The 25,166-nt window shown below is 38.8% G+C and overlaps 1 protein-coding gene and 1 pseudogene across 1 annotated transcript; one reads left to right on the top strand and one right to left on the bottom strand.

The window, feature by feature from the left end:
• Window positions 1–3,388: 3,388 nt before the first annotated feature.
• Window positions 3,389–3,835, bottom strand: LOC123596370 (annotated as a pseudogene).
• A 17,147-nt stretch (window positions 3,836–20,982) lies between these two features.
• LOC123582845 (protein S100-A6-like) lies at window positions 20,983–21,357 on the top strand. Its single transcript, XM_045449344.1, has one exon. It carries the CDS (start codon window positions 21,009–21,011, stop codon window positions 21,267–21,269), a length of 261 nt encoding a protein of 86 aa, XP_045305300.1. The 5' UTR covers window positions 20,983–21,008; the 3' UTR covers window positions 21,270–21,357.
• The last annotated feature ends 3,809 nt before the right edge of the window (window positions 21,358–25,166 follow it).

Here is a 25,166-nt window from a genome sequence, read left to right as displayed (position 1 = left end):
TATTAGCATCTAGTCTCTTGACCATAATGCAGTGTCAGGACTCTCTCAACCTCCCTCTCTTTTTGGTGGTCTAGATTCTATGGTCTAACATTTTAATAGTTCACTTGTAGATAGATAATCTCACCTCATTTTCCCCTCTCCCCACCCTTGGCATTTGGCTGGGGTCAGGATGGGGTGTGTCAGAATAATTCTGATTCAAAGTTTTCTTTTGCCACCTTGGACGTTTTTGAATCACACAATCCAGGTAAACACTTCTACTTTAAATTCATGGTCACAGACCTCATGGATACTTGGTTCTGCCTATCAATCCCTTGGTGTTCCCAATTGGCCATTTTTCCTGCTCCTCGAGATAATGATGTTACATCTCCTATTCTGTGTTTAAACTTTCTGCACTCCTGATATACTCATTCTTGAGATGATGCTCTTCCCTAATATTTCATTGTAAAACAAAATTCATTGAGAAAACAGAAATCATCAGACTTCAGGCTCTTCATCTTCGTGACAGCAAAACTACAAACCTGCCTATTTGGACTCACATTTATTTTTCTTCCATCTGGTTACAAAGGAGTAAAACTCCTTCTATCATCAAAAAAATAATTGACATGTATGGTACAATAAAACTGAAGAAGTTAATGTTCCTTAGTTATGAGATTTCTCTATCTATGCTTCTAATTGAAAGGGAAACTGTCTCTTCCTTTCTTTTTTATATTTTTAAAAAATCTTTAATATCAGTGGATTATTTGAAGTATGTATTTCCTTTTTTAAAAATTGGAATAAGAATATTCATATTCCTTTATGTTTTTCTTTCATATATATTCATATATTTTTTACGAATGTTCTTATCTTTCTTTATTAGAATGCTCACAAGACTGGCCCACTAGCACTGTCCTTCTGATGTGATAAAGAATACATACATCTGCTGGACTTCAAGCTGTATTACAAAGCTATAATCATCAAGACAGTATGGTACTGGCACAAGAACAGACACTCAGATCAATGGAACAGAATACAGAACCCAGAAATGGGCCCACAAATATGTGGCCAACTAATCTTTCTCACTCCATACACAAAAATAAACTCAAAATGGATGAAAGACCTCAATGTTAGACAGGAAGCCATCAAAATCCTAGGGGAGAAAGCAGGCAAAAACCTCTTTGACCTTGGCCACAGTAACTTCTTACTCAATATGTCTCTGGAGGCCAGGGAAACAAAAGCAAAGATGAACTATTGGGACATCATCCAAATTAAAAGCTTCTGTGCAGCGAAGGAAACAATCAGCAAAACTAAAAGGCAACTGACAGATGGGAAAAGATATTTGCAAATGACATATCAGATAAAGGATTAGTATCCAAAATCTATAAAGAACTTCTCAAACTCAACACCCAAAAAACAAATAATCCAGTGAAGAAATGGGCAAAAGACATGAATAGACACTTCTCCAAAGAAGACATCTGGAGGGGCGCCTGGGTGGCGCAGTCGGTTAAGCGTCCGACTTCAGCCAGGTCACGATCTCGCGGTCCGTGAGTTCGAGCCCCGCGTCGGGCTCTGGGCTGATGGCTCAGAGCCTGGAGCCTGTTTCCGATTCTGTGTCTCCCTCTCTCTCTGCCCCTCCCCCGTTCATGCTCTGTCTCTCTCTGTCCCAAAAAAAAAAAAAAAAAAAAAGAAGACATCTGGATGGTCAACCGACACATGAAAAAATGCTCAACATCTCTCATCATCAGGGAAATACAAATTAAAACCGCAATGAGATGCCACCTCATTCCTGTCAGAATGGCTAACATTAACAACTCAGGCAACAACAGATGTTGGCGAGGATGCAGAGAAAGAGGATCTCTTTTGCATTGTTGGTGGGAATGCAAGCTGGTGCAGCCACTCTGGAAAACAGTATGGGGGTTCCTCAAAAAATTAAAAATAGAACTACCCAATGACCTAGCAATTGCAGTACTAGGCATTTATCCAAGGGATACAGGTGTGCTGTTTCGAAGGGACACACGCACCCCAATGTTTATAGCAGCACTATCAACAATAGCCAAAGTATGGAAAGAGCCCAGATGTCCACTGATCGATGAATGGATAAAGAAGACATGGTATATATATACAATGGAGTATTCCTCGGCAATCAAAAAGAATGAAATCTGGCCATTTGCAACTACATGGATGGAACTAGAGGGTATTATGCTAAGTGAACTTAGTCAGAGAAAGACAAATATCATATGACTTCACTCATATGAGGATGTTGAGATACAAAACAGATGAACACAAGGGAAGGGAAGCAAAAATAATATAAAAACAAGGAGGGAGACAAAAGCATAAGAGAGTCTTAAATATGGAGAACAAACAGAGGGTTACTGGAGGGGTTTTGGGGGGGGGATGGGCTGAATGAGTAAGGGGCATTAAGGAATCTACTCCTGAAATCATTGTTGCACTATATGCTAACTAACTTGGATGTAAATTAAAAAAAGAAATTAAAATTAAAAAAAATAAAGAATACATACATCTATCTGACGCACATTGTTGCAGGAAACAGGGGTAAGGGCTCTCAGAGCTGGTACCAAGTGTCCACTGAAGACATCTCCATTCACCACAAAGGATGTTTCCTTGACTCCAACATCTCTGCTATAGCATCCAGTCAGGTCTCCATGACTTGCCCAGACTTCTTCATTCCACCATCAGTTGACTCTGTTTTTTCTTGCTACTCTGGACTCCTTCATGACGTAGGTCAACTGCCCCATGTCTAACTTCCCCAGGCAGCCTCTGGAATTCTGCCTCACATCTTTGGCATGCTGCTGCCCTCAGGGGCATGTTTAGGAGTTGGGGGAGAGGGGGAATAACACCATATTACCAAAGCAAACAGCAGAAGCAGATTAGCAAATAACACTTGAACATACACCTAACAGCCTCACAGGATACATGCAGTCTCTCCAGATGACGCATAATCTTCATAGAGAGCAAACACTGTATGGAATGATTTTGTACACCAGGCACAAGGGCTACAAAGTGAACGGTGTTTATAGCCATCATGTTCTACACACCATAGGAAGCTAGTGGCTGAAAGCTGAAACCGGATCTCTATCCTGGCTCTTCCCTGCCTTTGAATGGTGTCACCTCTGTGTTGGCCTGTTCTTGGCATTAGTTCATTTTTCAAAAGGGACGATAAGAAGGCAGAAAGAGTAGAATGGGAGATTGGGCTGGGGTGGGGGATTAATATATGGATGACAACCTGTAAAATAAAAATAATACAAAAATGCAAAAACCAGATTTAGTACCGTAATATCATAAGAGAAGGTGGCTTGAGGTACTACATGCTAACGCAGACAACATGATATACAGCCCCAGGGTGGGGAGGGTGTGGGGGGATTCAGCGAGGAGTGGGGCAGGGGTCCTCCGTTTAGGCTGAGAGTCTTTGAATGGACTGCTGAATGGACTGGATCTGCTGCTTCAGCTGTGAGCCTTCTTTGCTGGCGACAGACCAGGCGATGACAGGCCTGGAGACCCTGCAGGCCCGCCCCAGGGCCTGTTTGGGGTGCACAAACACTTAGGGGTAGGGCACATTCTCATCCAAACAGAGGGGAAGGTGCAGGATGATCTCCAGCGGCTCAGCGTCTGCAACCATCACGATGAACTCAGAGACGCCTCTGATGAGGGTTTTGGCGGCTTCCTTAGCTCCTTTCGGATGCTGCCTGTAGTTACATGACTGCTGAACAAGGTCCAGTAGTTCCTTGGTGAGGTGGGCGTCAGGGGCCTTCTGATTTACATCAGCCTCAGTCCTGTCTGCCACTCCATGGTCCCCTCCCCGGGAGCGCAGCTGACGCCAGAGGGGGAGCGCCAACCGGAGGAGTGGAAATTGAAGTATTTATTTCTGTGGTGACTAGACAATTATTGTAAAGTACAGGAGTGGTGTATAGGCATGGGGTGTTTTAATCCATTGAGAACCTGGATATGCTGCACTAAAACTTCTTATCGTTATAATTTAATGGGTGAAAAAAATTCTTGAACTACAGGAGTCTGTAGATGGGCCAAGTGTCTGGGAATTACATAATGCCATTAGGGGAATATCTAAAAGTTATTTGGATATGGAAATATGATATAGTTCAATTGGGCTTTTGTCTTTTATGAAATGGTTCTTATGGGAATACAGCAGAATCAACAAGAAATACAGCAGAAGTTGTTCAGAGTAAACTTTCCAGGAAGAGAATTCTCTATTCCACGTAACTTAATTTTCTAATGATTCTAGCTATAATTTAGTTTTGTTTTCAGATTATCTTTTGCCTGGTTTGGATCACTGGGGTTGAACAACACTGAGACAATAGATCTGCATCCAAGGACTTTTGAAATTGGAATTCAGCCCTAAGACAGCCTTAGAAATAAAGGAATATGTGGGGCATCTGGGCGGCTCAGTCAGTTGAGCCTCTGACTCTTGATGTTGGCTCAGGTCATGATCTCATAGTTCCTGAGATCAAGCCCCATTTTGGGCTTCTTGCTGAGAGCTCTGAGCCTGCTTGGGGTACTCTCTCTCTCCTGTCTCTGCCCTTTCACCTGATCGTGCTCTCTCACTCTCTCTCAAAATAAATAAATATTTAAAAGAAAAGAAATGAAGGAATACTCAAACAAACAAGGACATGAGAGTGCAAGAGGAAAAAAAAAACATAATGGAAAAATCAGGTCAAAAGAAGAAGGCTAGAGAAGCATTGTTGAAAAACAAACTAATTTGGAGAACCAATAATTTGCCCATTGGATATTATTATCTTTGACTAAGTGTCCACTGATTTAGCCTATGAGGCTGAGTTGGATCTGTGGATGTGTTCCTGAGGAAGCGTGGGTTTCTTTCAGTTTTAAAGATACTTGCTCGGTGTTTCTGGTGATATTGAGAAGGGGGTAGAGAGAGCTCCGTGGACTTGCATACGTTGGAGGCAATTCCAGACACCGGGGTTGAGCATCCAAAGATGAAATTCAAAGAATTCTAAGAACTTGACATTTTAGGGGACAACACAATAATTAAGATGCATAGTATGACAACCCGTACTGTGGCATGTTAATGTAAACCAGAGCTCCATTAACTAAAGTGGAAAAATCAGCTGTCCTAGCAGAACAATACAAGAGGGACTCAATTTAACTGGAGGTAAATTGGAAACATCAACATGAATTCATTGTTGTTGTTAAGGGATTATTGCTGTTACAGTATGTTAGGGACTGTCTTCTCTGATGTCATCTGCCTCCTTCCCGCAGTCCTGTTGAGCAATCTAAAATACATTCCAGTGCCCGATTTTGTCTTTTTTATCCTCCAGTATTGTTTTCCATTAAAAAGAAGCAGAGCTTTTCAAAATAGCTGATCCAGTGTCTTGGGGCAGGAAAAAAATCAAGGTGAGCCTGGAACTTTTTTTCCCCAGAAAACAGACAGTTTCAGAGGAATCTGGATGTTAAATAGGTAAAGAGGCCAGCCTGAAAAGAGGACTAAGTGACAGCTTGAGGAGCAAGGAAGGAAGCAGCAATTGCCACCAGTTACCATGTGTCTTAATTACCATATTGTTCCCTAAGATTTTGAATTCTTACATTTATTTTATTTTGTTTTTTGATCTTCAGCCCAGGCATGCTGGAATTGCCTCCAAGACATGCAGGTCCAGAAGAGCCTTCCTCAGGAAAAACAAAAACCCACAAATCCAACTGCCAGCATGAGTAGAATCAATAGGCACTTAATTAAAGATAATAATGTGAGATAAGCAAGTTATTGTTTCCAGAGGTTTTACTTGAAGTTTTTTTGATGTTTATTTATTTGTGTGTGTGTGTGTGTGTGTGTGTGTGTGAGAGAGAGAGAGAGAGAGAGAGAGAGGAGAGGGAGACACAGAATCAGAAGCAGGTTCCAGGCTCTGGGCTAACAGCACAGAACCCAACACAGGCCTCGAACTGTGAGACCGTGACCTGAGCGGAAGTCAGATGCTCAACTGAATAAGCCCCCCAGGTGCCCACCAGAAGTTTTATTTTATTTTATTTTATTATTATTTTTTTTATTTTTTTATTTTTTTTTTCAACGTTTTTATTTATTTTTGGGACAGAGAGAGACAGAGCATGAACAGGGGAGGGGCAGAGAGAGAGGGAGACACAGAATTGGAAACAGGCTCCAGGCTCTGAGCCATCAGCCCAGAGCCCGACGCGGGGCTCGAACTCACGGACCGCGAGATCGTGACCTGGCTGAAGTCGGACGCTTAACCGACTGCGCCACCCAGGCGCCCCCAGAAGTTTTATTTTAAAACAGTGCTTCTCTAGCCTTTTCCTTTGGAAGTGATTTGTCCTGATAAATATGCTGCTATTTGCCTATTCATCTATTTTGAGGCAGGTTTAGGACTGAATTCCAATTCCATAAGCCAACTTTGGTAAAAGAAACTTGACTCTCTGTTTATAGTTAAAAAGATCAAGGTAACACAAAGCATGCTAAAAGATCATTGTAGTACAGTCATATAGGCAATATTGTGTATAAAAAATACTGAGGATTGAGCAATTCAGATTATGTGAGTTTTTTTTTAACTTTCAGGTTAAAATTACAAATGCAAGCTTCTTTCCTTAAGGGGATAAAAATGTCTAAAGCTATGCATAAAAAAAGAGAGAATATACTATAGAAAGAGGGACAAGGCTAAAATGATGGAACTGAACAGAAAACTAACCAACACTATTTTTTTTTAAGTTAAAATCTTATTTATTGATAATCCAAAGATTGACCTTGACCCTAGTAATACCAGGGTCGAGTAGCTCTTGATCAGACAAGCAAGACACTATTAAACTGAGAAAAATGTACTGGAGAATGGAGAAGTACAACTAAATAAAAGATAAGGAGAGGGAAAGTTAAGTATAATGTAAATCCAAACTAGATCCTTTTTTTTTTTTTACAAGAACATGAAATTTAACAATTATGTCAGATAAATAAATTTAGGAATTGGTGATAAAATGAGAAGTTACATGATAGGGGTAGCACGACAGTAAAATATATAAGTATAAATAGTTTTTTAGAAATAAAGATAGTTAACTATTACAGGAAAACAGGGAGAAGACAAAAATAAAACCAGCATCACTGTAGAGAAGCAACTCTGACCCAATAGAAGCTTTGTGCATTTTCTAGGCCCACCTAGAACTGCCGTCCTGGGGTCTTTTGGGAGCTAATCTGGGCAGGCTTTGGCCCAACTGCAGGGTGGACCTGATGTGGGGAGCAGGGGAGGGAAGCCAGCATTCCTTTGTCAGTATTAGAGGTAAAAACTAAAGACAAGAGAATATCTAGTCTTGACAAGGATGGGGGAAATGGTCTACATCCTAGTGTTTCTCAGCAAGGCTGCTTCTGTGCGAACATGACAAAATCAGAAACACAAAAATGTTTCAGTCTGGCTGAGGTGTGTGGTTGGCCCTTGAACAATACAGATTTGAACTGCACGGGTCTGTATCCATACAGATTGGTTTTGATACACACAGTCCGGTACTGTAAATGTATTTTCTCTTCCTTATGATTTTCTTCACAACATTTTCTTTTCTTTAGCTTATTTTATTGTAAGAATACAGTTTTTAAATTTTTTTAACGTTTTTATTTATTTATTTATTTATTTTTTATTTTTAAAAAAATTTTTTTTTTTCAACGTTTATTTATTTTTGGGACAGAGAGAGACAGAGCATGAACGGGGGAGGGGCAGAGAGAGAGGGAGACACAGAATCAGAAACAGGCTCCAGGCTCTGAGCCATCTGCCCAGAGCCTGACGCGGGGCTCGAACTCACAGACCGCGAGATCGTGACCTGGCTGAAGTCGGACGCTTAACCGACTGCGCCACCCAGGCGCCCCAACGTTTTTATTTATTTTTGAGACAGAGAGAGACAGAGCGTGAACGGGGGAGGGGCAGAGAGAGAGGGAGACACAGAATCGGAAGCAGGCTCCAGGCTCTGAGCCATCAGCCCAGAGCCCTCGCGGGGCTCGAACTAACGGACTGCGAGATCGTGACCTGAGCTGAAGTCGGACGCTTAACCGACTGAGCCACCCAGGCGCCCCAAGAATACAGTTTTTAATACATGTAACATACAGGGGCACCTGAGTGGCTCGGTCAATGGAGCATCTGACTTCGGCTCAGGTAATGATTTCACTGTTTGTGAGTTTCAGCCCCACATCAGGTTCGCTGCTGTCAGTGCGCAGAGCCCCCTTTACATCCCTTGTCCTTCTCTCTCTGCCCCTCCTATGCTTGTGCTCTCTCAGAAATAAATAAAATATTTAAAAAATACATATAATGTACAAAATATTTGTTCATCGACTGTTGATGTTATTAGTAAGCCTTCTGGTCAACAATAGGCTACTAGTTGCTGAATTTTAGGGGAGTCAAATTTATACTAAGATTGGGGCACCTGGGTGGTTCAGTTGGTTGGGCGGTCGACTTTGGCTCAGGTCTTGATCTGTTGTCTTTGAGTTCCAGCCCCGCATCAGGCTCCGTGCTGACAGCTTGGAGCCTGGAGCCTGCTTCAAATTCTGTGTCTCCCTCTCTCTCTGCCCCCTTCCCCATTCGCACTCTGTGTCTGTCTTTCAAAAATGAATAAATGTTAAAAAAATTTTAAAAATATTATACTGAAATTTTCGACTACTCAGGGGTCGGTGCTTCTAATCTCTGTGTTGTTCAAGGTCAGCTGTATTGCCATCTCCCTACTACTGAACAGTCACATGAAAATAGTGGACCTGCTGCTCAAATACCATTACAATGATTCTCCAAATATTACGACTCCGTTCAATGATTCAGTCTTTTCCATGTAGTTTGAACTACATTTTTCACTTTTATAACTAGTATTGCACATATATTATTATGTGAATATTAAATACCCAAGGGACGTGCTGAGCAGTCATTTATAAACAATTGGTGAGTAAAGTATGTTCTCAAAACCATTGTAAATTCACAACCATATTGTATTTTAGAAAATATATTTTTTCCTCCAAATTATTTTGAGGCTGTTGGTTTACCTGAACAATGTCCCAAGCCCTACATTCTGCCTGGGTACACGGGTCTGAGGCAGACAACTGAAAGTGCAGGTGAAGGGTGAATTTCACTGCAATTAGTAGGCTCTGTTCTCAGAGGGAATCCAAGCCAAACGTAATTGCTCCAATTCTCCGGCTAGATGTCTTGCATAAAAAATAATAACAGAAGGCAATTAAACACATGAACAGACTGAGGAAAATTGTGGTATGTTAACCCTGAAAGAGAACACACCTAAATGCCATCCTCGTGATTGTACTGTTTCATGATATGTCTGCTCTCAAAACGTGTTGCAGATATGTGTCTTGCAGAAAAACTGCTTTAAGTTCATGAAGACACGTAAATCATCTATGTATATATAAATTCCAATGCTACATGCATGAGATCGAAGCACCTTTTCATTCTTCTCCTTCTCCTAATCAGGATTTTTTTTCCTTTTGTATCATTCTCGGTTGTGGTTCAAGTAAATGCAACAGAGATTTTGCTGTTTTTACTTATTACATAAGCAATTCACCTGGTTTTAAAAGTGAGGCAAATAGGAGCACCTGGGTGGCTCGGTTGGTAGAACATCTAACGCTTGATCTCAGGGTCATGAGTTCAAGCCCCACATTAGGCGTGGAGCCTACTTAAAAAAGAAGGAAAGAAGGAAGGAAGGAAAAGCCACGCAAATAAGAACTGTAGAAGAGCGTCTCATGTTCATGTATACTTTACCAGCAAAGTATGTGAACTCTAGCTTGTTGTATGACAATTAAGAGGTTCAGGACTTTGAAGGCTCAGAGAGGCACAGACCAAGTGTAGGTATGGTTGGAAAATGGGCGGAAGCCTGACAGAACTATGCTTTCCAATGTATCCACAAATGCTACCTACATGGCTCTGTACACATTCATTTCTGGAACCACCTAGACTCTCCTCAATTGAAGAACATATTTCCAATCTTTCATCTCTTATGGGGAAGATTGGCAAATAATAATGTGATACATAGCCAAAGAATTACGTGATACATACTTCAGTTTTAAATGTTGTAAACAGGCAAGTCTATCATTTTGTTTTTTGAAACAAAACTAAAATATACTTACATTTGCCCACCACTGGTCTATTTCATACGGGTGTCCTTTTATAAAACGGTTTCATTGAATCGATGTGTATTGTCAACACACCAATAAAGATCCTAAAACACATATTTTACTTGGATCATTTATAGAGTAATCATGTGCTTCTATGTAACTATCAAGATTGAAATAAATCTAGTCTCAAAAAAATAGAGAATTCTCTGTATGTTTATGCTATTTCTCTTTCCAGACAACATCTAGAGAAATTAAGAGGTAACGATACTAAGGGAGTAATTAAGTGTTCTACATTTGGAAATACAACTTTTTTTCCTTTCAAAATAGAGCTTTCAGAGAGTCTGTTATTTCAGAGAGGAATAAAGATCACCTAGAATTGGGAGAGCTGCTGTGAATAGATTACCTAGAGCTGCTTCATTTGTCAAGTTGTTGTGATTTCTCTCTCTCTTCCCTGGGCTAGTTTCATCTTTACCTTTTCTTTTTGGTAAAAGTAGATTTTCTTCTTCAGTCACTAAAACACTCAGTCATTATTTGGAACTATCAGAGACTTGGTTTATAGAGATAATAATTCAAAAATTTTTGGTGGATGATACTGCCCAAATATATGATCAAAGCCAGGTATTTTCAATGGGCAAATCCTGTTTTTTATGATGTAAATGCTTGGCATTTCTACTTCCCAGATTCCGAGCAAGTAAAAGCATCCTGGGAATGCCTAAACTCAAGTATTTGTAGTTATTAATAATTAGCATACTTACGGTAACCGTCACTCCATTTACAGAGATCTAGGTTTTATTAACCATTTGCATCACTGTGCAAACCCATCAGCTTGAGCCATCCTGTCTAAGGTAGATCCAGAACCACTGGAAATTGAATTTGGCTCTCCTAAAAGTCTTAAAAAGTACTGTTTTTCTAAGAAATCTAGGCTACATAATGGTTTTCTTAATGACCCTCTGATCACTAGATCCACACCTTTTTACCACAACTCGTTTAAAGCTGTTTGTTAGAGGTAGTTATAGTTTCTCTGAGGATTTAAAATGAGATTAAACACCTCTGACTCCTTTTAACACAACTGCTTCCTCCTTTTTCTCCCCAAGCTCACCACCACAATCCATTTCATATTTGCTTAACATTTATGATATGCCAAGAACTATAAAAAAAAAAAAAAAGACAAAATTTCTTCCTTTGAGATAGCAACTTCAAGTATCATCTCACTTTTACTGTGAGTGTTTGGGGAGCATTTCTCCCCATCATTTGTATATGTGTTATCAGGAAATATAGGTGCTGGTACCCTTTTGAGCATGGGACATTTTATGCGAATGTTAGACAAGCCGATTGCTGAATTTGAATCTGGTAAGACATTGGCAAAATGGAATGAGGGATAGTGACAGGACCATGGAAGAAGGGGCAAATGGGATAAACAACTGATGTCTAAGAAGATCAAAAAGAACAAAATAACCCTCAAGAGCTGGGAGCTGGCCTGGTCCTGTCAACTGGGCCATAGAGTTCATGGCGCTCACGGCCAGGCCATGATGGTTTCCTGTTGAGTATAAACAATCTCTTAGAGCACCAACATTGGATGAGGGCACTTTGTCTTGGTAATGAAGTGAAACAAAAGCAAGACCACTGTGGAGTAGGGTCTGAGCTTAACAAAAAACAAGGTCACTATGAAATCATAAAAACAATCAAACATCCTGTCTCCCAGCAGAGTAACTCCTGGTCTGGTTCTTTACCAATGGCATCTCTAACCCCTCTTCATTTCTCCTGCCTTCTAGATAAAAATGATCAAGGTACCCAATTATAGATACCCAATTACTTCCTGCCAGCATCCAATCCATGGCAGACACCCGCTTGTGTTGAACTCTTCTCCAAAATGTCTAACACGAGCCAAGTTCCCATAGAAAGTTCCTTCTAACTCTTTCCTAATGAGATGCCCTCATAGTTCCTGCATGGTGTGTGGTCTCCATGGTGTGTGGTTGCAGTGAGACCAGCCAAGAAACCAAGTCTGTTTGACTTACAGATGTGTTACTTGTGGTTTTTGGCTGCAGTGCATAAACAAGAGTTAGGCCCAGGTTTAGGACTGCCATATACTTTCTTTTCTTTTCGGCCGTCAGAATCATCTGAGCTTGCTTTTAAAAATGCAGATGCCTGGGTTCAATCCTAGATCACTTGAACCTCTTCAGAGGGCCAGGAGCTGCATTTTAACAAGCTTCTCAGGTGAATGTTACGTGCATGTAAGAGTGTATACAGAGCTTGACATGTTTTCCACGTGTGCTGAAGAAATGTCCATTCAAGTAAAGCCAGAGAGAGACTACCTTATATAAATCTGTACCCATTTTGTTGGAAGATAACTTCCAAAACTTGGCCAATTTTAAAAATACATTTTTAAAATGTATGATCGATCCCCGTTGTTCACAGATTGCGTGTCCATGAATTCACCTACTTGCTAAAATTTCTCTGTAATCCCCAAATCAATACTCGTGGTACTTTCATGGTCATTTGTGGACACGTGCAGAGCCTGGAAAAATTTGAGTAGCCTGATGCACAGGTTCCCAGCTGAGGTCCAAGGAGGCGCCTCTGCCTTGTTTCAGCTCTCATGCTGAGATGGCAGGAGGACGGAGATGGTAGGGGGCAGGGCAAGAAAGTCCCACCCTGGGGGCAGTCGGAAGGGGTTTGATCCCCATTCTGGCATCTGCTAGGGAGATAGCCTCGGGTAAGTCACTTAGCTCTTCTGAACCTTGTGTTTGCTGTCTCTCTTTATTATGGAAAGAATAGACATAACACAAAATTTGCCATTTCAACCATTTTTAGATGTACAATTTAGCGGTATTAAGTGCATTCCCAGTATTCTGCAACCACGACCACTATCCATTTCCAGAATTTTTCATCATCCCAAACAGAAACTCTATATCCATTAAACGATAACACACCATTTCCTTCTGGTCCCAGCCCCTGGCAACATCTACTCTACTTTCTGTTTCTAGGAACTTGCCTATTCTAGGAATCTTACATAAGTGGAATTATAAAATAGTTGTCCTTTGTGTCTGGCTTCTTTCACTTAGCATAATATTTTCAAGTTTTAACCACACTGTAGCATGTATCAGAATTTCATGCCTTGTTACAGATGAATAATATTCCATTGGATGTATATACCACGTTGTGTTTATCCATTCCCATGGACATTTGGGTTGTTTCCACCTTTCGCTTACGCTTACCGTAACACTGCTATAAACATTCGTGTACAAATATATGTTTAAGTCCCTGTTTCCAACTCTTGGAGGTATATAAATCTAGAAGTGGAACTGTGGAGTCATATGGTACTTCTGATGAGGGTTGGAAGCAGAAAAATGTTCACTGTTAGCCTGGAAGGCTGACCTATAGCCTGCATAGTTGCGATAAGGATCAAATACGTGCTGGTTGCCACATTTTTTTTTTTTAATTTTTTTTTTCAACGTTTATTTATTTTTGGGACAGAGAGAGACAGAGCATGAACGGGGGAGGGGCAGAGAGAGAGGGAGACACAGAATCGGAAGCAGGCTCCAGGCTCTGAGCCATCAGCCCAGAGCCTGACGCGGGGCTCGAACTCCCGGACCGCGAGATCGTGACCTGGCTGAAGTCGGACGCTTAACCGACTGCGCCACCCAGGCGCCCCGCCACATTTTTTTTTAAGAATTTATTTTAAATAATCTCTACGCCCACTCATAACCCCGAGATCAAGAGTCGCATGTTCTACTGACTGAATCTGCCAGGTGCCCCTGGTTGCCACATTCTTAATGGGTCTCATGACGGCTTGTAAATCTTACCGATAGTTAATATCCAACTGAATGATAAGCACCAGAGACATCTTGTGAAAGTAGTTTTGTGAGGAGAAATTCGAGGAAGACATTTATGATCTAATACTTCTTGCATGTCCCGTCCCCTCCCCCCTGAGCACTAAGCACATAACCGCCAGCTTTCACATAGCTCAAGTGCAGGTCTTTCTGTACTGTCCCTGTGCTACTTCAATAAACTTAATAAATTGAGCCATACAATGTCTCAAGAATTCTTTCCTGACCTTTGCACTCCACCACCCTGCAAACTGCTATGTTTAACTTTTTGAGGAACAGCCAACCTGTTTTCCACAGCTGTTGCAACATTTTACATTCCCACCAGCATTGCACAAGGGTGCCGATTTCTCCCTACATTTTCACCAATACTTGTTATTTTCCTTAAGAAAAAATAGCCATCCTAATGGGTGCAGAGGGGTCATTTTCTTCTTTGTAACCTGAAAAAAGTAGAATCTACCAGGATGAATTGCTTTCAGGTTTGAAGATTATGGTTGATGTTATATACAGTCTTCCCCCATTTCTCAAAAGTTCATGTTATGCCATTTCACTCTTACAAAAGACCTACATTAGTAACTCTTTTAGCTAACTTGAAAGAAATCCAAAGAGGACTTACGCTTTTATAAAAAAGACAAAAAGTGCAAATAGTGGTCAGAGTTTGTTTTGTGGGTCATGCCCCTCATCTCTGCCCCCCAACAGCAAGAGTAACCCTAGTGGGCTTCTTTCCTGGGAACTACCCTCAGCATCTCAACATCAAGCTGCTGTAACTTTGAATCGTTCGTGAACATTTGTGCTTTATCTCAGTTTATTTGTGCGTCTGTTAGCAAGATGTGTCCGAACGTATCAGAAAAGCCTAAAAGAGGTTATTTTGGGGGTCTGGGAATGCTAAAAAGTTTTCTATAGAAATTAATAGTTGCTTTTTTTGCTTTATACCATTTTGGTGTCTGCCACCATTAATACCCCAATGAAAGGAGTTATACATGCCACTTCCTGGACTTGTGTGAGGATATCGTGTACACCCATGGGGAAGACTGCTGGGCCACACATTGTACATGTACTTAGTTTAAGTACTGCCAGACTGCTCTTCAGAATGTGCATGAATCTATCTCCCATCCATGAGTGCATGAGTCCTTCCTTAGTCCTACAACCTCTTCAGATCACCAGCAAGAAAGGAAGCTCAGAATTTCTGTCTTTTAAAGATCAAAAGTTTTTAAATATGATGAGGTTCAAATTATCCTTTTTTTTTTTTTTTAATCGTTTGTGCTTTGACCTTGCCTAACCCAAGATCACAAAGATTTTCTCCTACGTTTTCTTCCAGAAGTTTGGGCTTTTATATTAATGCAAGTTAATGTTTGTTTATAGTATTTATGGTTCATTTTTTTCTGTATGAAAACCAAATTGTTCCAGTAATGTTTGTTGAAAAGACCATCTTTCTCAATTAATTGGCTTTGATGTCTGTTGGTAACCACTTAACTCTATATGTGTGGATCTAAATTTTCTATTCTGTTCCATTAGTCTGTATCCATAAGTCTCTCCTTATTTCAATACTATGCTTTCTTCTTTACTGATATATTACAGAAAACCTTGAAGTCAGGTTGTATAAATCTTTTTAAGATTTTCATCTATGTTGTAGTGTGTATTAGAATTTCATTTGTTTTCATTGCTGAATAATATTTCATTGTATGACTATACCATGTTTTGTTTATCCAGTTGTCAATTGGTAGATATTTGGGTTGTTTCCAGTTGGGCTATTATGAATAATTCTATGGACGTTTGTGTACACATATTTTGTAGGACATATGTATAACTCTCTTGTATATATACCTTCAAGTTCAAATTTTTCATGTAATTATACATTATGAGATAGTACACAAATATGCTTTAGAAAATTCATATAGACCATTTCATTCTCTTAGGGTAGAATTCACACATAATAGTAGTTCCATTTTATTTATTCATTTATTTATGTATTTATACATTTTATTTTATTTTTGTTTTTAAAATTTTTCTAATTCCAGTATAAATTAACATACAGTGTTATATTAATTTCAGGTGTACAATATAGGGATTCAACAATTCTGTACATTACTCGGTGTTCATTATGATAAATGTCTTCATTCCCTTCACCCATTTTACCCATCCCTCTACCCACCTCCCCTCTGATAGTCACCAGTTTGTTCTCTACATCTAAGAGTTTGGTTTTTTGTCTCTTTTTACTTTGTTCATTCGTTTTGGTTCTTAAATTCCTCATATAAGTAAAATCATATGGTACTTGTCTTTCTCTGACTGACTTATTTCACTTAGCATTATACCTTCTAGATCCGTCCATGTTTTTGCAAATGGCAAGATTTAATTCTTTTTTTATGGTTAAGTAATATTCCACTATGTTCATAGATATAGATATAGATATAGATATAGATATATAGATATCACTTCTTTATCCTAATTCATCTATCAAAGGGCAGTTGGGTTGCTTTCATACTTTGGCTATTGTAAATAGTGCTGTGATAAACAAAGGGATGCATGTATCTTTTTAAATTAGTATTTTCCTATTCTTTGAGTAAATACTTAGTGGCAGAATTACTGAATCATATGATAATTGTCTTTTTAATTTGTTAAGGTTTTCCACAGTGGCTGCACCAGTTTGCATTCCCATCAACAGGGCACAAGGGTTTCTTTTTCTCCACATCCTTGCCAACACCTGTTATTTCTTATGTTGTTGATTTTAGCCATTCTGACAGGTGTGAGGTGATATCTCATTGTAATTTTGATTTGCATTTCCCTGTTGGTAAGTGATGTTAGGCATATTTTTATGTATCTGTTGGCCATCTGGATGTCTTCTTTGGAGAAATGTCTGTTTATGTCTTCTGCCCATTTTTAAATTGGATTATTTGGGGTCTTTTGGTGTTGAGTTGTATAAGGTCTTTATATATTTTGGATACTAACCCCTTATTGAATATATTATTTGCAAACACCTTCTATTCAGTAGGTTGTCTTTTGTTTTGTTGATCATTTCCTTTTCTGTGCAGAAACTTTCCCATAGTCAATTTTACTTTTTATTTTGATTCCCTTGCCTTAGAGGTATATCCAGAAAAATGTTGCTACTGCCAATGTCAGAGAAATTACTGTTTATGCTTTTTTCTAGGATTTTTATGGTTTCAGGTCTCACATGTAGGTCTTTAATCCATTTTGAGGTTTTTTTTTTTCCCTATAGTGTATGAAAGTGGTCCATTGCACATAGCTGTCCAGTTTTCCCAACACTGTTTATTGAAGAGACTGTCTTTTTCCCATTACATAGTCTTGCCTTGTTTGTCAAAGATAAATTGACCATGCAATCATAGATTTATTTATTGACTCTCTATTTTGTTCTATTGATTTATGTGTTTATTTTTGTGCCAGTACCATATTGTTTTGATTACCACTGCTTTGGAGTATATCTTAAAATCTGGGATTGTGCTACCTCTAGTCTTCTTCTTTTTCAAGATTGCTTTGGCTAGTCTTTTGTGGTTCCACACAAATTTTAGGATTATTTTTTCTAGTTCTGTGAAAAAAATTATTGGTATTTTAATAGGGATTGCATTAAATCTGTAGATTGCTTTGGGTAGCATGGACAATTTGACAATATTTGTTCTCCCAATGCATGAGTATAGATTATCTTTCCATTCCTTTGTGTCTTCTTCAATTTCTTTCATCAGTGTTTTAGTGTTCAGAGTATTGGTCTTTCACCTCCTTGTCATCTGCAATAGTGAAAGTTTAACTTCTTATTTACCAACTTGGATGACTTTTATTTCTTTTAGTTATGTGATTGCTGTGGCTAGGACTTCCAGTACTATGTTAAATAAAAGTGATGAGAGTGGACAGCCTCGTCTTGTTCCTGATCTTGGGAGAAAAGCTCTAAGCTTTTCACCATTGAGTGTGATATTAGCTGTGGGTTTTTCACATATGGTCTTTATTATGTTGAGGTATATTCCCTCTAAACCTACTTTGCTGAACATTTTTATCATGAATGGATGTTGTAGTTTGTCAAATGCTTTCTCTGCATCTATTGAAATGATCATACAGCTTTATCCTTTCTCTTGTTAATATGATGTATCATGTTGATTTATTTACATATATTGAACCACTCTTGCAACCCAGGAATAAATACCACTTGATTATGGTGAATGAGTTTTGAATGTATTGTTGGATTCTGTTTGCTAGTATTTTGTTAAGGATGCTTGCATTTATGTTCATCAGAGATATTGGTCTCTTTTTTTGTGTGGTGCCTTTATTAGGTTTTGGTATCAGGGTAATTGTGGCCTGATACAGTGAATTTGAAGGTTTTCCTTCCTCCTCTATTTTTTGGAATAGTTTGAGAAGGATAGGTATTAACTCTTTTTTAAATGTTTGATAGAATTCATTTGTGGAGTCATGTAGTCCTGGGCTTTGTTTTCTGGGAGTGTTTTCATTACTGATTCAATTTCATTGCTGATAATCAATCCATTCAAATTTTCTATTTCTTTCTGATTCTGTTTTGGGAGATTATATATTTCTAGGAATTTATCCATTTCTTCTAAGTTGTCCAATATTTTTGCATATAATTTTTCATATTATTCTCTTATAATCTTTGTATTTCTGTGGTGTTGGTTGTTATTTCTCCTCTCTCATTTCTGATTTTGTTTAGTAGTTCCATTTTATAAAGCATAATATTTTAAATTAATTGACTTCAAAGTTGGTACTTGAAGTAGAACAAAAAAAAATGGTGGGACTGTTAGGATACATTATTTAGAGTCAAATTATAAATGCAAAAATAATCTTGCATATCTTGAACAGAATGTAGAAGTATATTAAAAGACTGATAATCCATGACCAAGTGGGATTTATTCCAGAAATGCAAATGTAGTTTATAGCATTAAATAAAAGTATTAATACAATTCACCATATTAATAAGTCAAAGGAGAGAAACTGATGTTCATCTTGATTGATGCCAAAAATGCATTTAATAAAGCTTAATATCCATTTTCAATGAAAACATTCAGTAAAGTGGAATTAGATGAATATTTCCTTAACTCATTGGGGAATTGTCTGGGGTAAAATAAAGGGGCCACTAATATATTAAAACAAGGAGTTCAATAAGAGCTGGAATAGAAGCAGCAAAATTGTCATTTTTGCAAGTTATTTTAATCTATATATACATAAAATTAATAGTTGGCTTATATACAAAAAAAAAAATCCCTAATCATAAAATATGTTGGCAGACAGCATGTTGATTTCAATAGCCACAAAAATTTAAATTACATAAGAAAACATTAATAAGAAGTGCTATATGAAGAAAATGATCAAACTTTATTGAGATCTATTTGACTCCAAATACAGTGTTAATCACTATACTGCATATATTCATCATATTAATTTATAGATAAAGGTAGCATTTTGTGGGGTTTTTTGTTTTGTTTTGTTTTCAGATATTTATTTATTTATTTATTTATTTATTTATTTATTTATTTATTTTAATTTTCAAGACAGAGAGGGAAAGAGAGAGAGCGAGCACAAACAGGGAAGGGGCAGAGAGAGGAAGACAGAGGATCTGAACCAGGCTATGGGCTATCAGCACAGAGCTGGATGGGGGCTCGAACTCACTAACTGTGAGATCATGACCTAAGCTGAAGTCAGGCACTTAACAGACTGAGTCACCTAGGCACCCCAAGGTAGCATTTTGAATAAGTGGTAAAGAAAGGTCATTCAGTAAGGGTTTGGGACAATAGATTAGTCATCCAGCAAAAAACAAAAACAAAAACATACAGATCCAGACTTTAACTCCTTTTGCATAAATACCTCCCAGATATATCACAGATGTAAGTGTGATAGATGGAACAAAAGTACTAGAGGGAAAAAAATGGGTAAATATTTTTCCCTTTGAGATATGGGAGACTTTTAAAAAATTGTTTAATGTTTATTTATTTTTGAGAGAGAGACAGTGCATGAGTGGGGGGAGGGGCAGAGAGAGAGGGAGACAAAGAATCCAAAGAGGGGTCCAGGCTCTGAGCTGTCAGCACAGAGCCTGATGAGAGGCTTGAACCCGCCCACTGCATCATGACCTGAGCCAAAGTCTGATGCTTAACCAACTGAGCCACGCAGGTACCCCTTAAAAAATTGTTGTTTAAGTTTATTTATTTATTTTGAGAGAGACAGAGACAGCATGAGTCGGGAAGGGGCAGCAAGAGAGGGAGAGAGAGAATCCCAAGCAGGCTCCCCACTGACAGCACAGAACCCGATGTGGGGCTTGAACACAAGCAGCTGTGAGATCATGACCTGAGCCAAAACCAAGAGTCAGATGCTTAGTTGACTGAGCCACCCAGGTGCCCTGAGATATGGCGAACTTTTTAAAACCATGTCACAAAAACTCAGAAACCAAAAAGGATAAGATTGTTAACTTTGACCTTTTAAACTTTTGCATTGCAAACAACCAAATAGAAAATGAACTCATAATTCACACTATATGGAAGGGTGAGAGACAGGTGACAAATTAGAAAAATGTTTCAGAAAATGATATATAACAAAGTGCTAATACACACACACATATGTACACACACACATACATACATACCTTTATGGGGGAAAAAAACAAAAAAAAGATGACAAAAGAATATGAACAGGAAATTTATAAAAAGAAGTAATCCAAATAACCAATAAGCATAGGAGATGCTTAATTTTATTAGGAATCAAATACTAGCTAAGTAAACTATTAATGAAATATTATTGTTTGGTCCTCAACAAATATTGAAAAGGTTAATAACATTCAGAGTTGGATATAGTCTCAGGAAATGTATACTTTCATGTCCTACTGGTGAGAATGTAAATTGGTACAATATTTCTAGAGGATAGTTTGGCAATTTTCATAAAAATGACCCAAAATCACACATGCATGAGTTTATCCAAAAGAAATAAAGGAATAAGTGAGAATAGATATACTCTCACAGGATACTCATCGTGGCTTTGTTTATAATGGTAGAAATTTAGAAATAGCCTAGATAAGTTGTGTCAAGGTGACACATGAATTCAGTAGAATACACTGAAGCCTGTAGGCTAAGAGGTAGGCTGGCCACCGCCCACTGGTCCCTCCATGCTCTCCAGGCTGTGCTCGCTGAACCTAGCGTCCAACCATGGCGTACCCCCTGGATCAGGCTATTGGCCTCTTTGTGGCCATCTTCCACAAGTACTTGGGCAGGGAAGGCGACAAGAACACCCTGAGCAAGAAGGAGTTGAAGTTGCTGATCCAGAAAGAGTTCACCATTGGCCCAAAGGTGCAGGATACTGAAATTGCAAAGCTCGTGGACGACCTGGACTGGAACAAGAACCATGGGGTAAACTTCCAGGATTATGTCACCCTGATTTTCATCTACAATGATGCCCTTAAGGGCTGAAAATAAATCAGGAAGGTGGAGACACCCTCTATAGGGCTTGCCTAAGTCAAATCCAGTGGTGGGTAATTGTTCGATAATTATCTTTTTTTTTTTTAGTTAAAAAAAAAAAGAAAACACTGCAGCCTGTAAAACAAGAAAGTAGTTCTTTATTGATGGGTATGGAAGTATCTCAGGGACAAATGATTAACTGAAAAGAAGCATGTTTCAGAATAGTGTATACAGTGAGTGATTTCCCTTATGTAAAATTGCACTAGTCTACAAATGGGTAGATATGCCTAAAGGATGTTCACCACACTGTCAGATGTTTTCTCTGGTGATGCACTTTTAGGTGTGTATTTATTTTCTTATTTGTACTCTTCTGTCATGTTAGAATTTTGTTCAAGTTGCTGGAAGGGTGGTGTGGGGGGGATGGGCTAAATGGGTGATGGGTACTAAGGAAGGCACTTGTTGCGTTGAGCACCTGGTGTTAAATCTAAGTGATGAATCACTAAATTCTACTCCTGAAACCAATATTACACTACATGTTAACTGACTATAATTTAAAGAAAATTTTGAAAAAAAAAAGAAAAAACGAATTTTGTTCATAGTGAGCATATATCATGTTCTAAAAACAGCAAGCTAGTTTTAAAAATTGATGCTATCAAGGGGCGCCTGCGTGGCTCAGTCTGTTAAGCTGCCGACTTCGGCTCAGGTCACGACCTTGCGGTCCGTGAGTTCGAGCCCCACGTCGGGCTCTGTGCTGACAGCTCAGAGCCTGGAGCCTGTTTCAGATTCTGTGTCTCCCTCTCTCTCTGACCCTCCCCTGTTCATGCTCTGTCTCTCCCTGTCTCAAAAATAAATAAAACGTTAAAAAAATTTTTTTTTAAATTGATGCTATCAAAAAAGAATTAAAAAAAAAAAAAAAAGGACCCTAAATGCAGCTCCTTTCAGCACAGCAATGCATATGTTAGCAGATACGGGAACAGTGATCATGTCAAGGAAAACTTCTCCCCTAAAATACCCTCAGTCCTAAAGAAAAATGTGAAAAAAAGCTCAGTGACTACAGGAGATGTTGAGAGGTATTTAGTACACTAGAAATAAGGTGGTTAGTATAAGGTTAGATGACTGCCTACCCAATAATGTGGCTTCAAAGAGTTCACATTGTATCTATGTATCTTTTTAAAACATTCTACCACCAAAATATTACATTTATACTCAAAAGTGGCATTCATTATTCAGAAACTTAAATCTCTTGAATTTACAAAATATATTTGCATTCCTGTGAAATATACAAAAATGATGCATCACAAGGCTAGGAAAAGCATCATTGTAAAGCACTATCGACTTCCATGAAGGAAACATTTGGAGTCACAGGCCAAAATATAGCATCAGGGCAAGGCTAAGTCTATTGCACACTATTGCCAGAAGCATATTTCTGGCAAAGAAACAGAATTGGTAATTGAACTATCAAATGTATTTCAAGAGGGTATTATGTTCCAAAAGAGTGGAATGGATTTAGAAATAGATTTAGTCTTCCCTTCCATGACCTGAAGCATTTCTGAACACAAGCAACTATTAGGCAAGATCTCCATAATATTGAGAGCAACAAATGTGGTCTTTATATATATATATATATTTTTAAGTCTTTATTCTAATCCTAGTATAGGTAACACAGTGTTATATTAGTTTCAGGTGTACCATGTAGTGACTCAATACTTCCATATGACCCCTGGAGCTCATCACAAGTGCACTCCTTAATCCCCGTCACCTATTTCACCCATCCCCCCACCTACCTCCCCTCTGGTAACCATCAGTTTGTTCTCTATAGTTAGGAGCCTGTTTCTTTGTTTGCCTCTCTCTCTTTCCCCCTTCGTTCATTTGCTTTGTTTCTTAAGTTCCACATGTGAGTGAAATAATATGGTATTTGTCTTTCTCTGACTGACTTGTTTTGCTTAGCATAATACTGTCTAGTTCCATCCACGTCATTGCAAATGGCAAGATTTCATCCTTTTGTGTGGCGATTCCATTGTGTATGTACCACATCTTCTTTATCCATTCATTGGTCAGTGGATACTTGGGCTGTTTCCATAATTTGGATATTGTAGATAATGCTGCTATAAACATCCGGGTGCATTTTTGTATTCTGGGGGTAAACACACAGTAGTGCAGTTACTGAATTGTAGGGCAGTTCTATTTTTAACTTTTTGAGGAATTTCCATACCGTTTTCCAGAGTGGCTGCGCCAGTTTGCAGCAGTGTGAGAGAGTTTCCCTTTCTCCACATCCTTTTCAACACCTGTTGTTTCTTGTGTTGCTGATTTTCGTCATTCTGACAGGTGTGAAGTTGTATCTTATTGTAGTTTTGATTTGCATTTCCCTGATGATCAGTGATACTGAGCATCTTTTCATGTGTCTGTTGGCCATCTGGATGTCTTCTCTGGGGGAATGTCTGTTCATGTCCTGTGCCCATTTTTTAAATTGGATTATTTGTGTTTCGGGTGTTGAGTTTATAAGTTCTAGTATTGGATACTAACCCTTTAGCATATATGTCATTTGCAAATATCTTTTCTCATTCCATAGGTTGCCTTTTTGTTTTGTTGTTTCCTTTGCTGTGAAGAAGCTTTTTATTTTGATGAATTCTCAATCATTTAGTTTTGCTTTTGTTTCTCTTGCCCTGGGAGACATATCTAGAAAGAAGTTGCTATGGTCAGAGTAAAAAAAGTTACTGCCTGTGTTCTCTCCCAGGATTTTTATGGTTTCAGGTCTCACATTTAGGACTTTAATCCATTTTGAACTTGTTTCAGTGTATGGTGTAAGAAAGTGGTCTAGTTTCATTCTTTTGCATGTTGCGGTCCAGTTTTTCCAACACCTTTGTTGAAGAGACTGTTGTTTCTGCCATTGGATATTCTTTCCTGCTTTGGTGAAGATTAATTGACCATACAGTTGTGGGTTCATTTCTGGTTTTCTATTCTGTTCTATTTATTTATTTATTTATTTATTAAATGTTTATTTTTGAGAGAGAGAGAGGGAGAAACAGATTACGAGGGGGGGAGAGAGAGAGAGAGTGTGCGCGAGTGAGCGTGATACACAGAATTGGAAGCAGGATCCAGACTCTGAGCTGCCAGCACAGACCCGATGAGGGGCTCAAACCCATGAACCGTGAGATCATGACCTGAGCTGAAGTCGGACGCTCATCCAACTGAGCCACCCAGGCTCCCCTATTCTGTTTTATTTATGGATCTACGTGTCTATTTTTGTGCCTTATCAAAATACCAGTAGCATTTTTCACAGAGCTAGAACAAACAATCCTAAAATTTGCATAGAACCCCCGCAAAAGACCCCAAAGAGCCAAAGCAACCCTGAAAAATAAAGGCAAAGGTGGAGGCATCACACTTCCAGACGTCAAGCTATATTGCAAAGCTATAGTGATCAAAACCAGTATGGTACTAGCACAAAAATAGACACATAGAGCAATAGAACAGAATGCGCTTTATATTTCTTAAAATTTTTCACATATAGTTATTTAAGGTTTAGTTTTTTCATGTAATGAAACTGCCAAAAGGCATCCTCTAAATAAAATGTTGTCTTAAATAAGCCTCCTTAACACTGTATATACATTGAGTCAAATTACATATTCTGCTGCAATTTGATTGAGAAATTTTAGACACTGCTGTCTAAAATTCTATTCCAGTTCTAGCAGTGTTACACTGTTTGGTTTGGACAAATGTCTTTATTTCTAGAAGATTTTGTCAGCCCAATAAACAGACAGAGAGCCGGGGCGCCTGGGTGGCTCAGTTGGTTAAGTGACCGACTTCAGCTCAGGTCATGATCTCATGGTTGATGAGTTGGAGCCCCGTGTTCAGCTCTGTGTTGACAGCTCAGAGCCTGGAGCCTGCTTTAGATTCTGTGTCTCCCTCTTT

Source organism: Leopardus geoffroyi, chromosome B1 (assembly GCF_018350155.1).
Source record: "Leopardus geoffroyi isolate Oge1 chromosome B1, O.geoffroyi_Oge1_pat1.0, whole genome shotgun sequence".
Classification (NCBI taxonomy): Eukaryota; Metazoa; Chordata; class Mammalia; order Carnivora; family Felidae; genus Leopardus; species Leopardus geoffroyi.
The sequence above is the reverse complement of the archived record's forward strand: the minus strand, read 5'-3'. Positions and strand labels throughout refer to the sequence as shown.

Bases quoted from the DNA above. Each gene is read 5' to 3' on its own strand.
- LOC123582845 (XM_045449344.1), top strand. From the start codon at position 21,009: ATGGCGTACCCCCTGGATCAGGCTATTGGCCTCTTTGTGGCCATCTTC.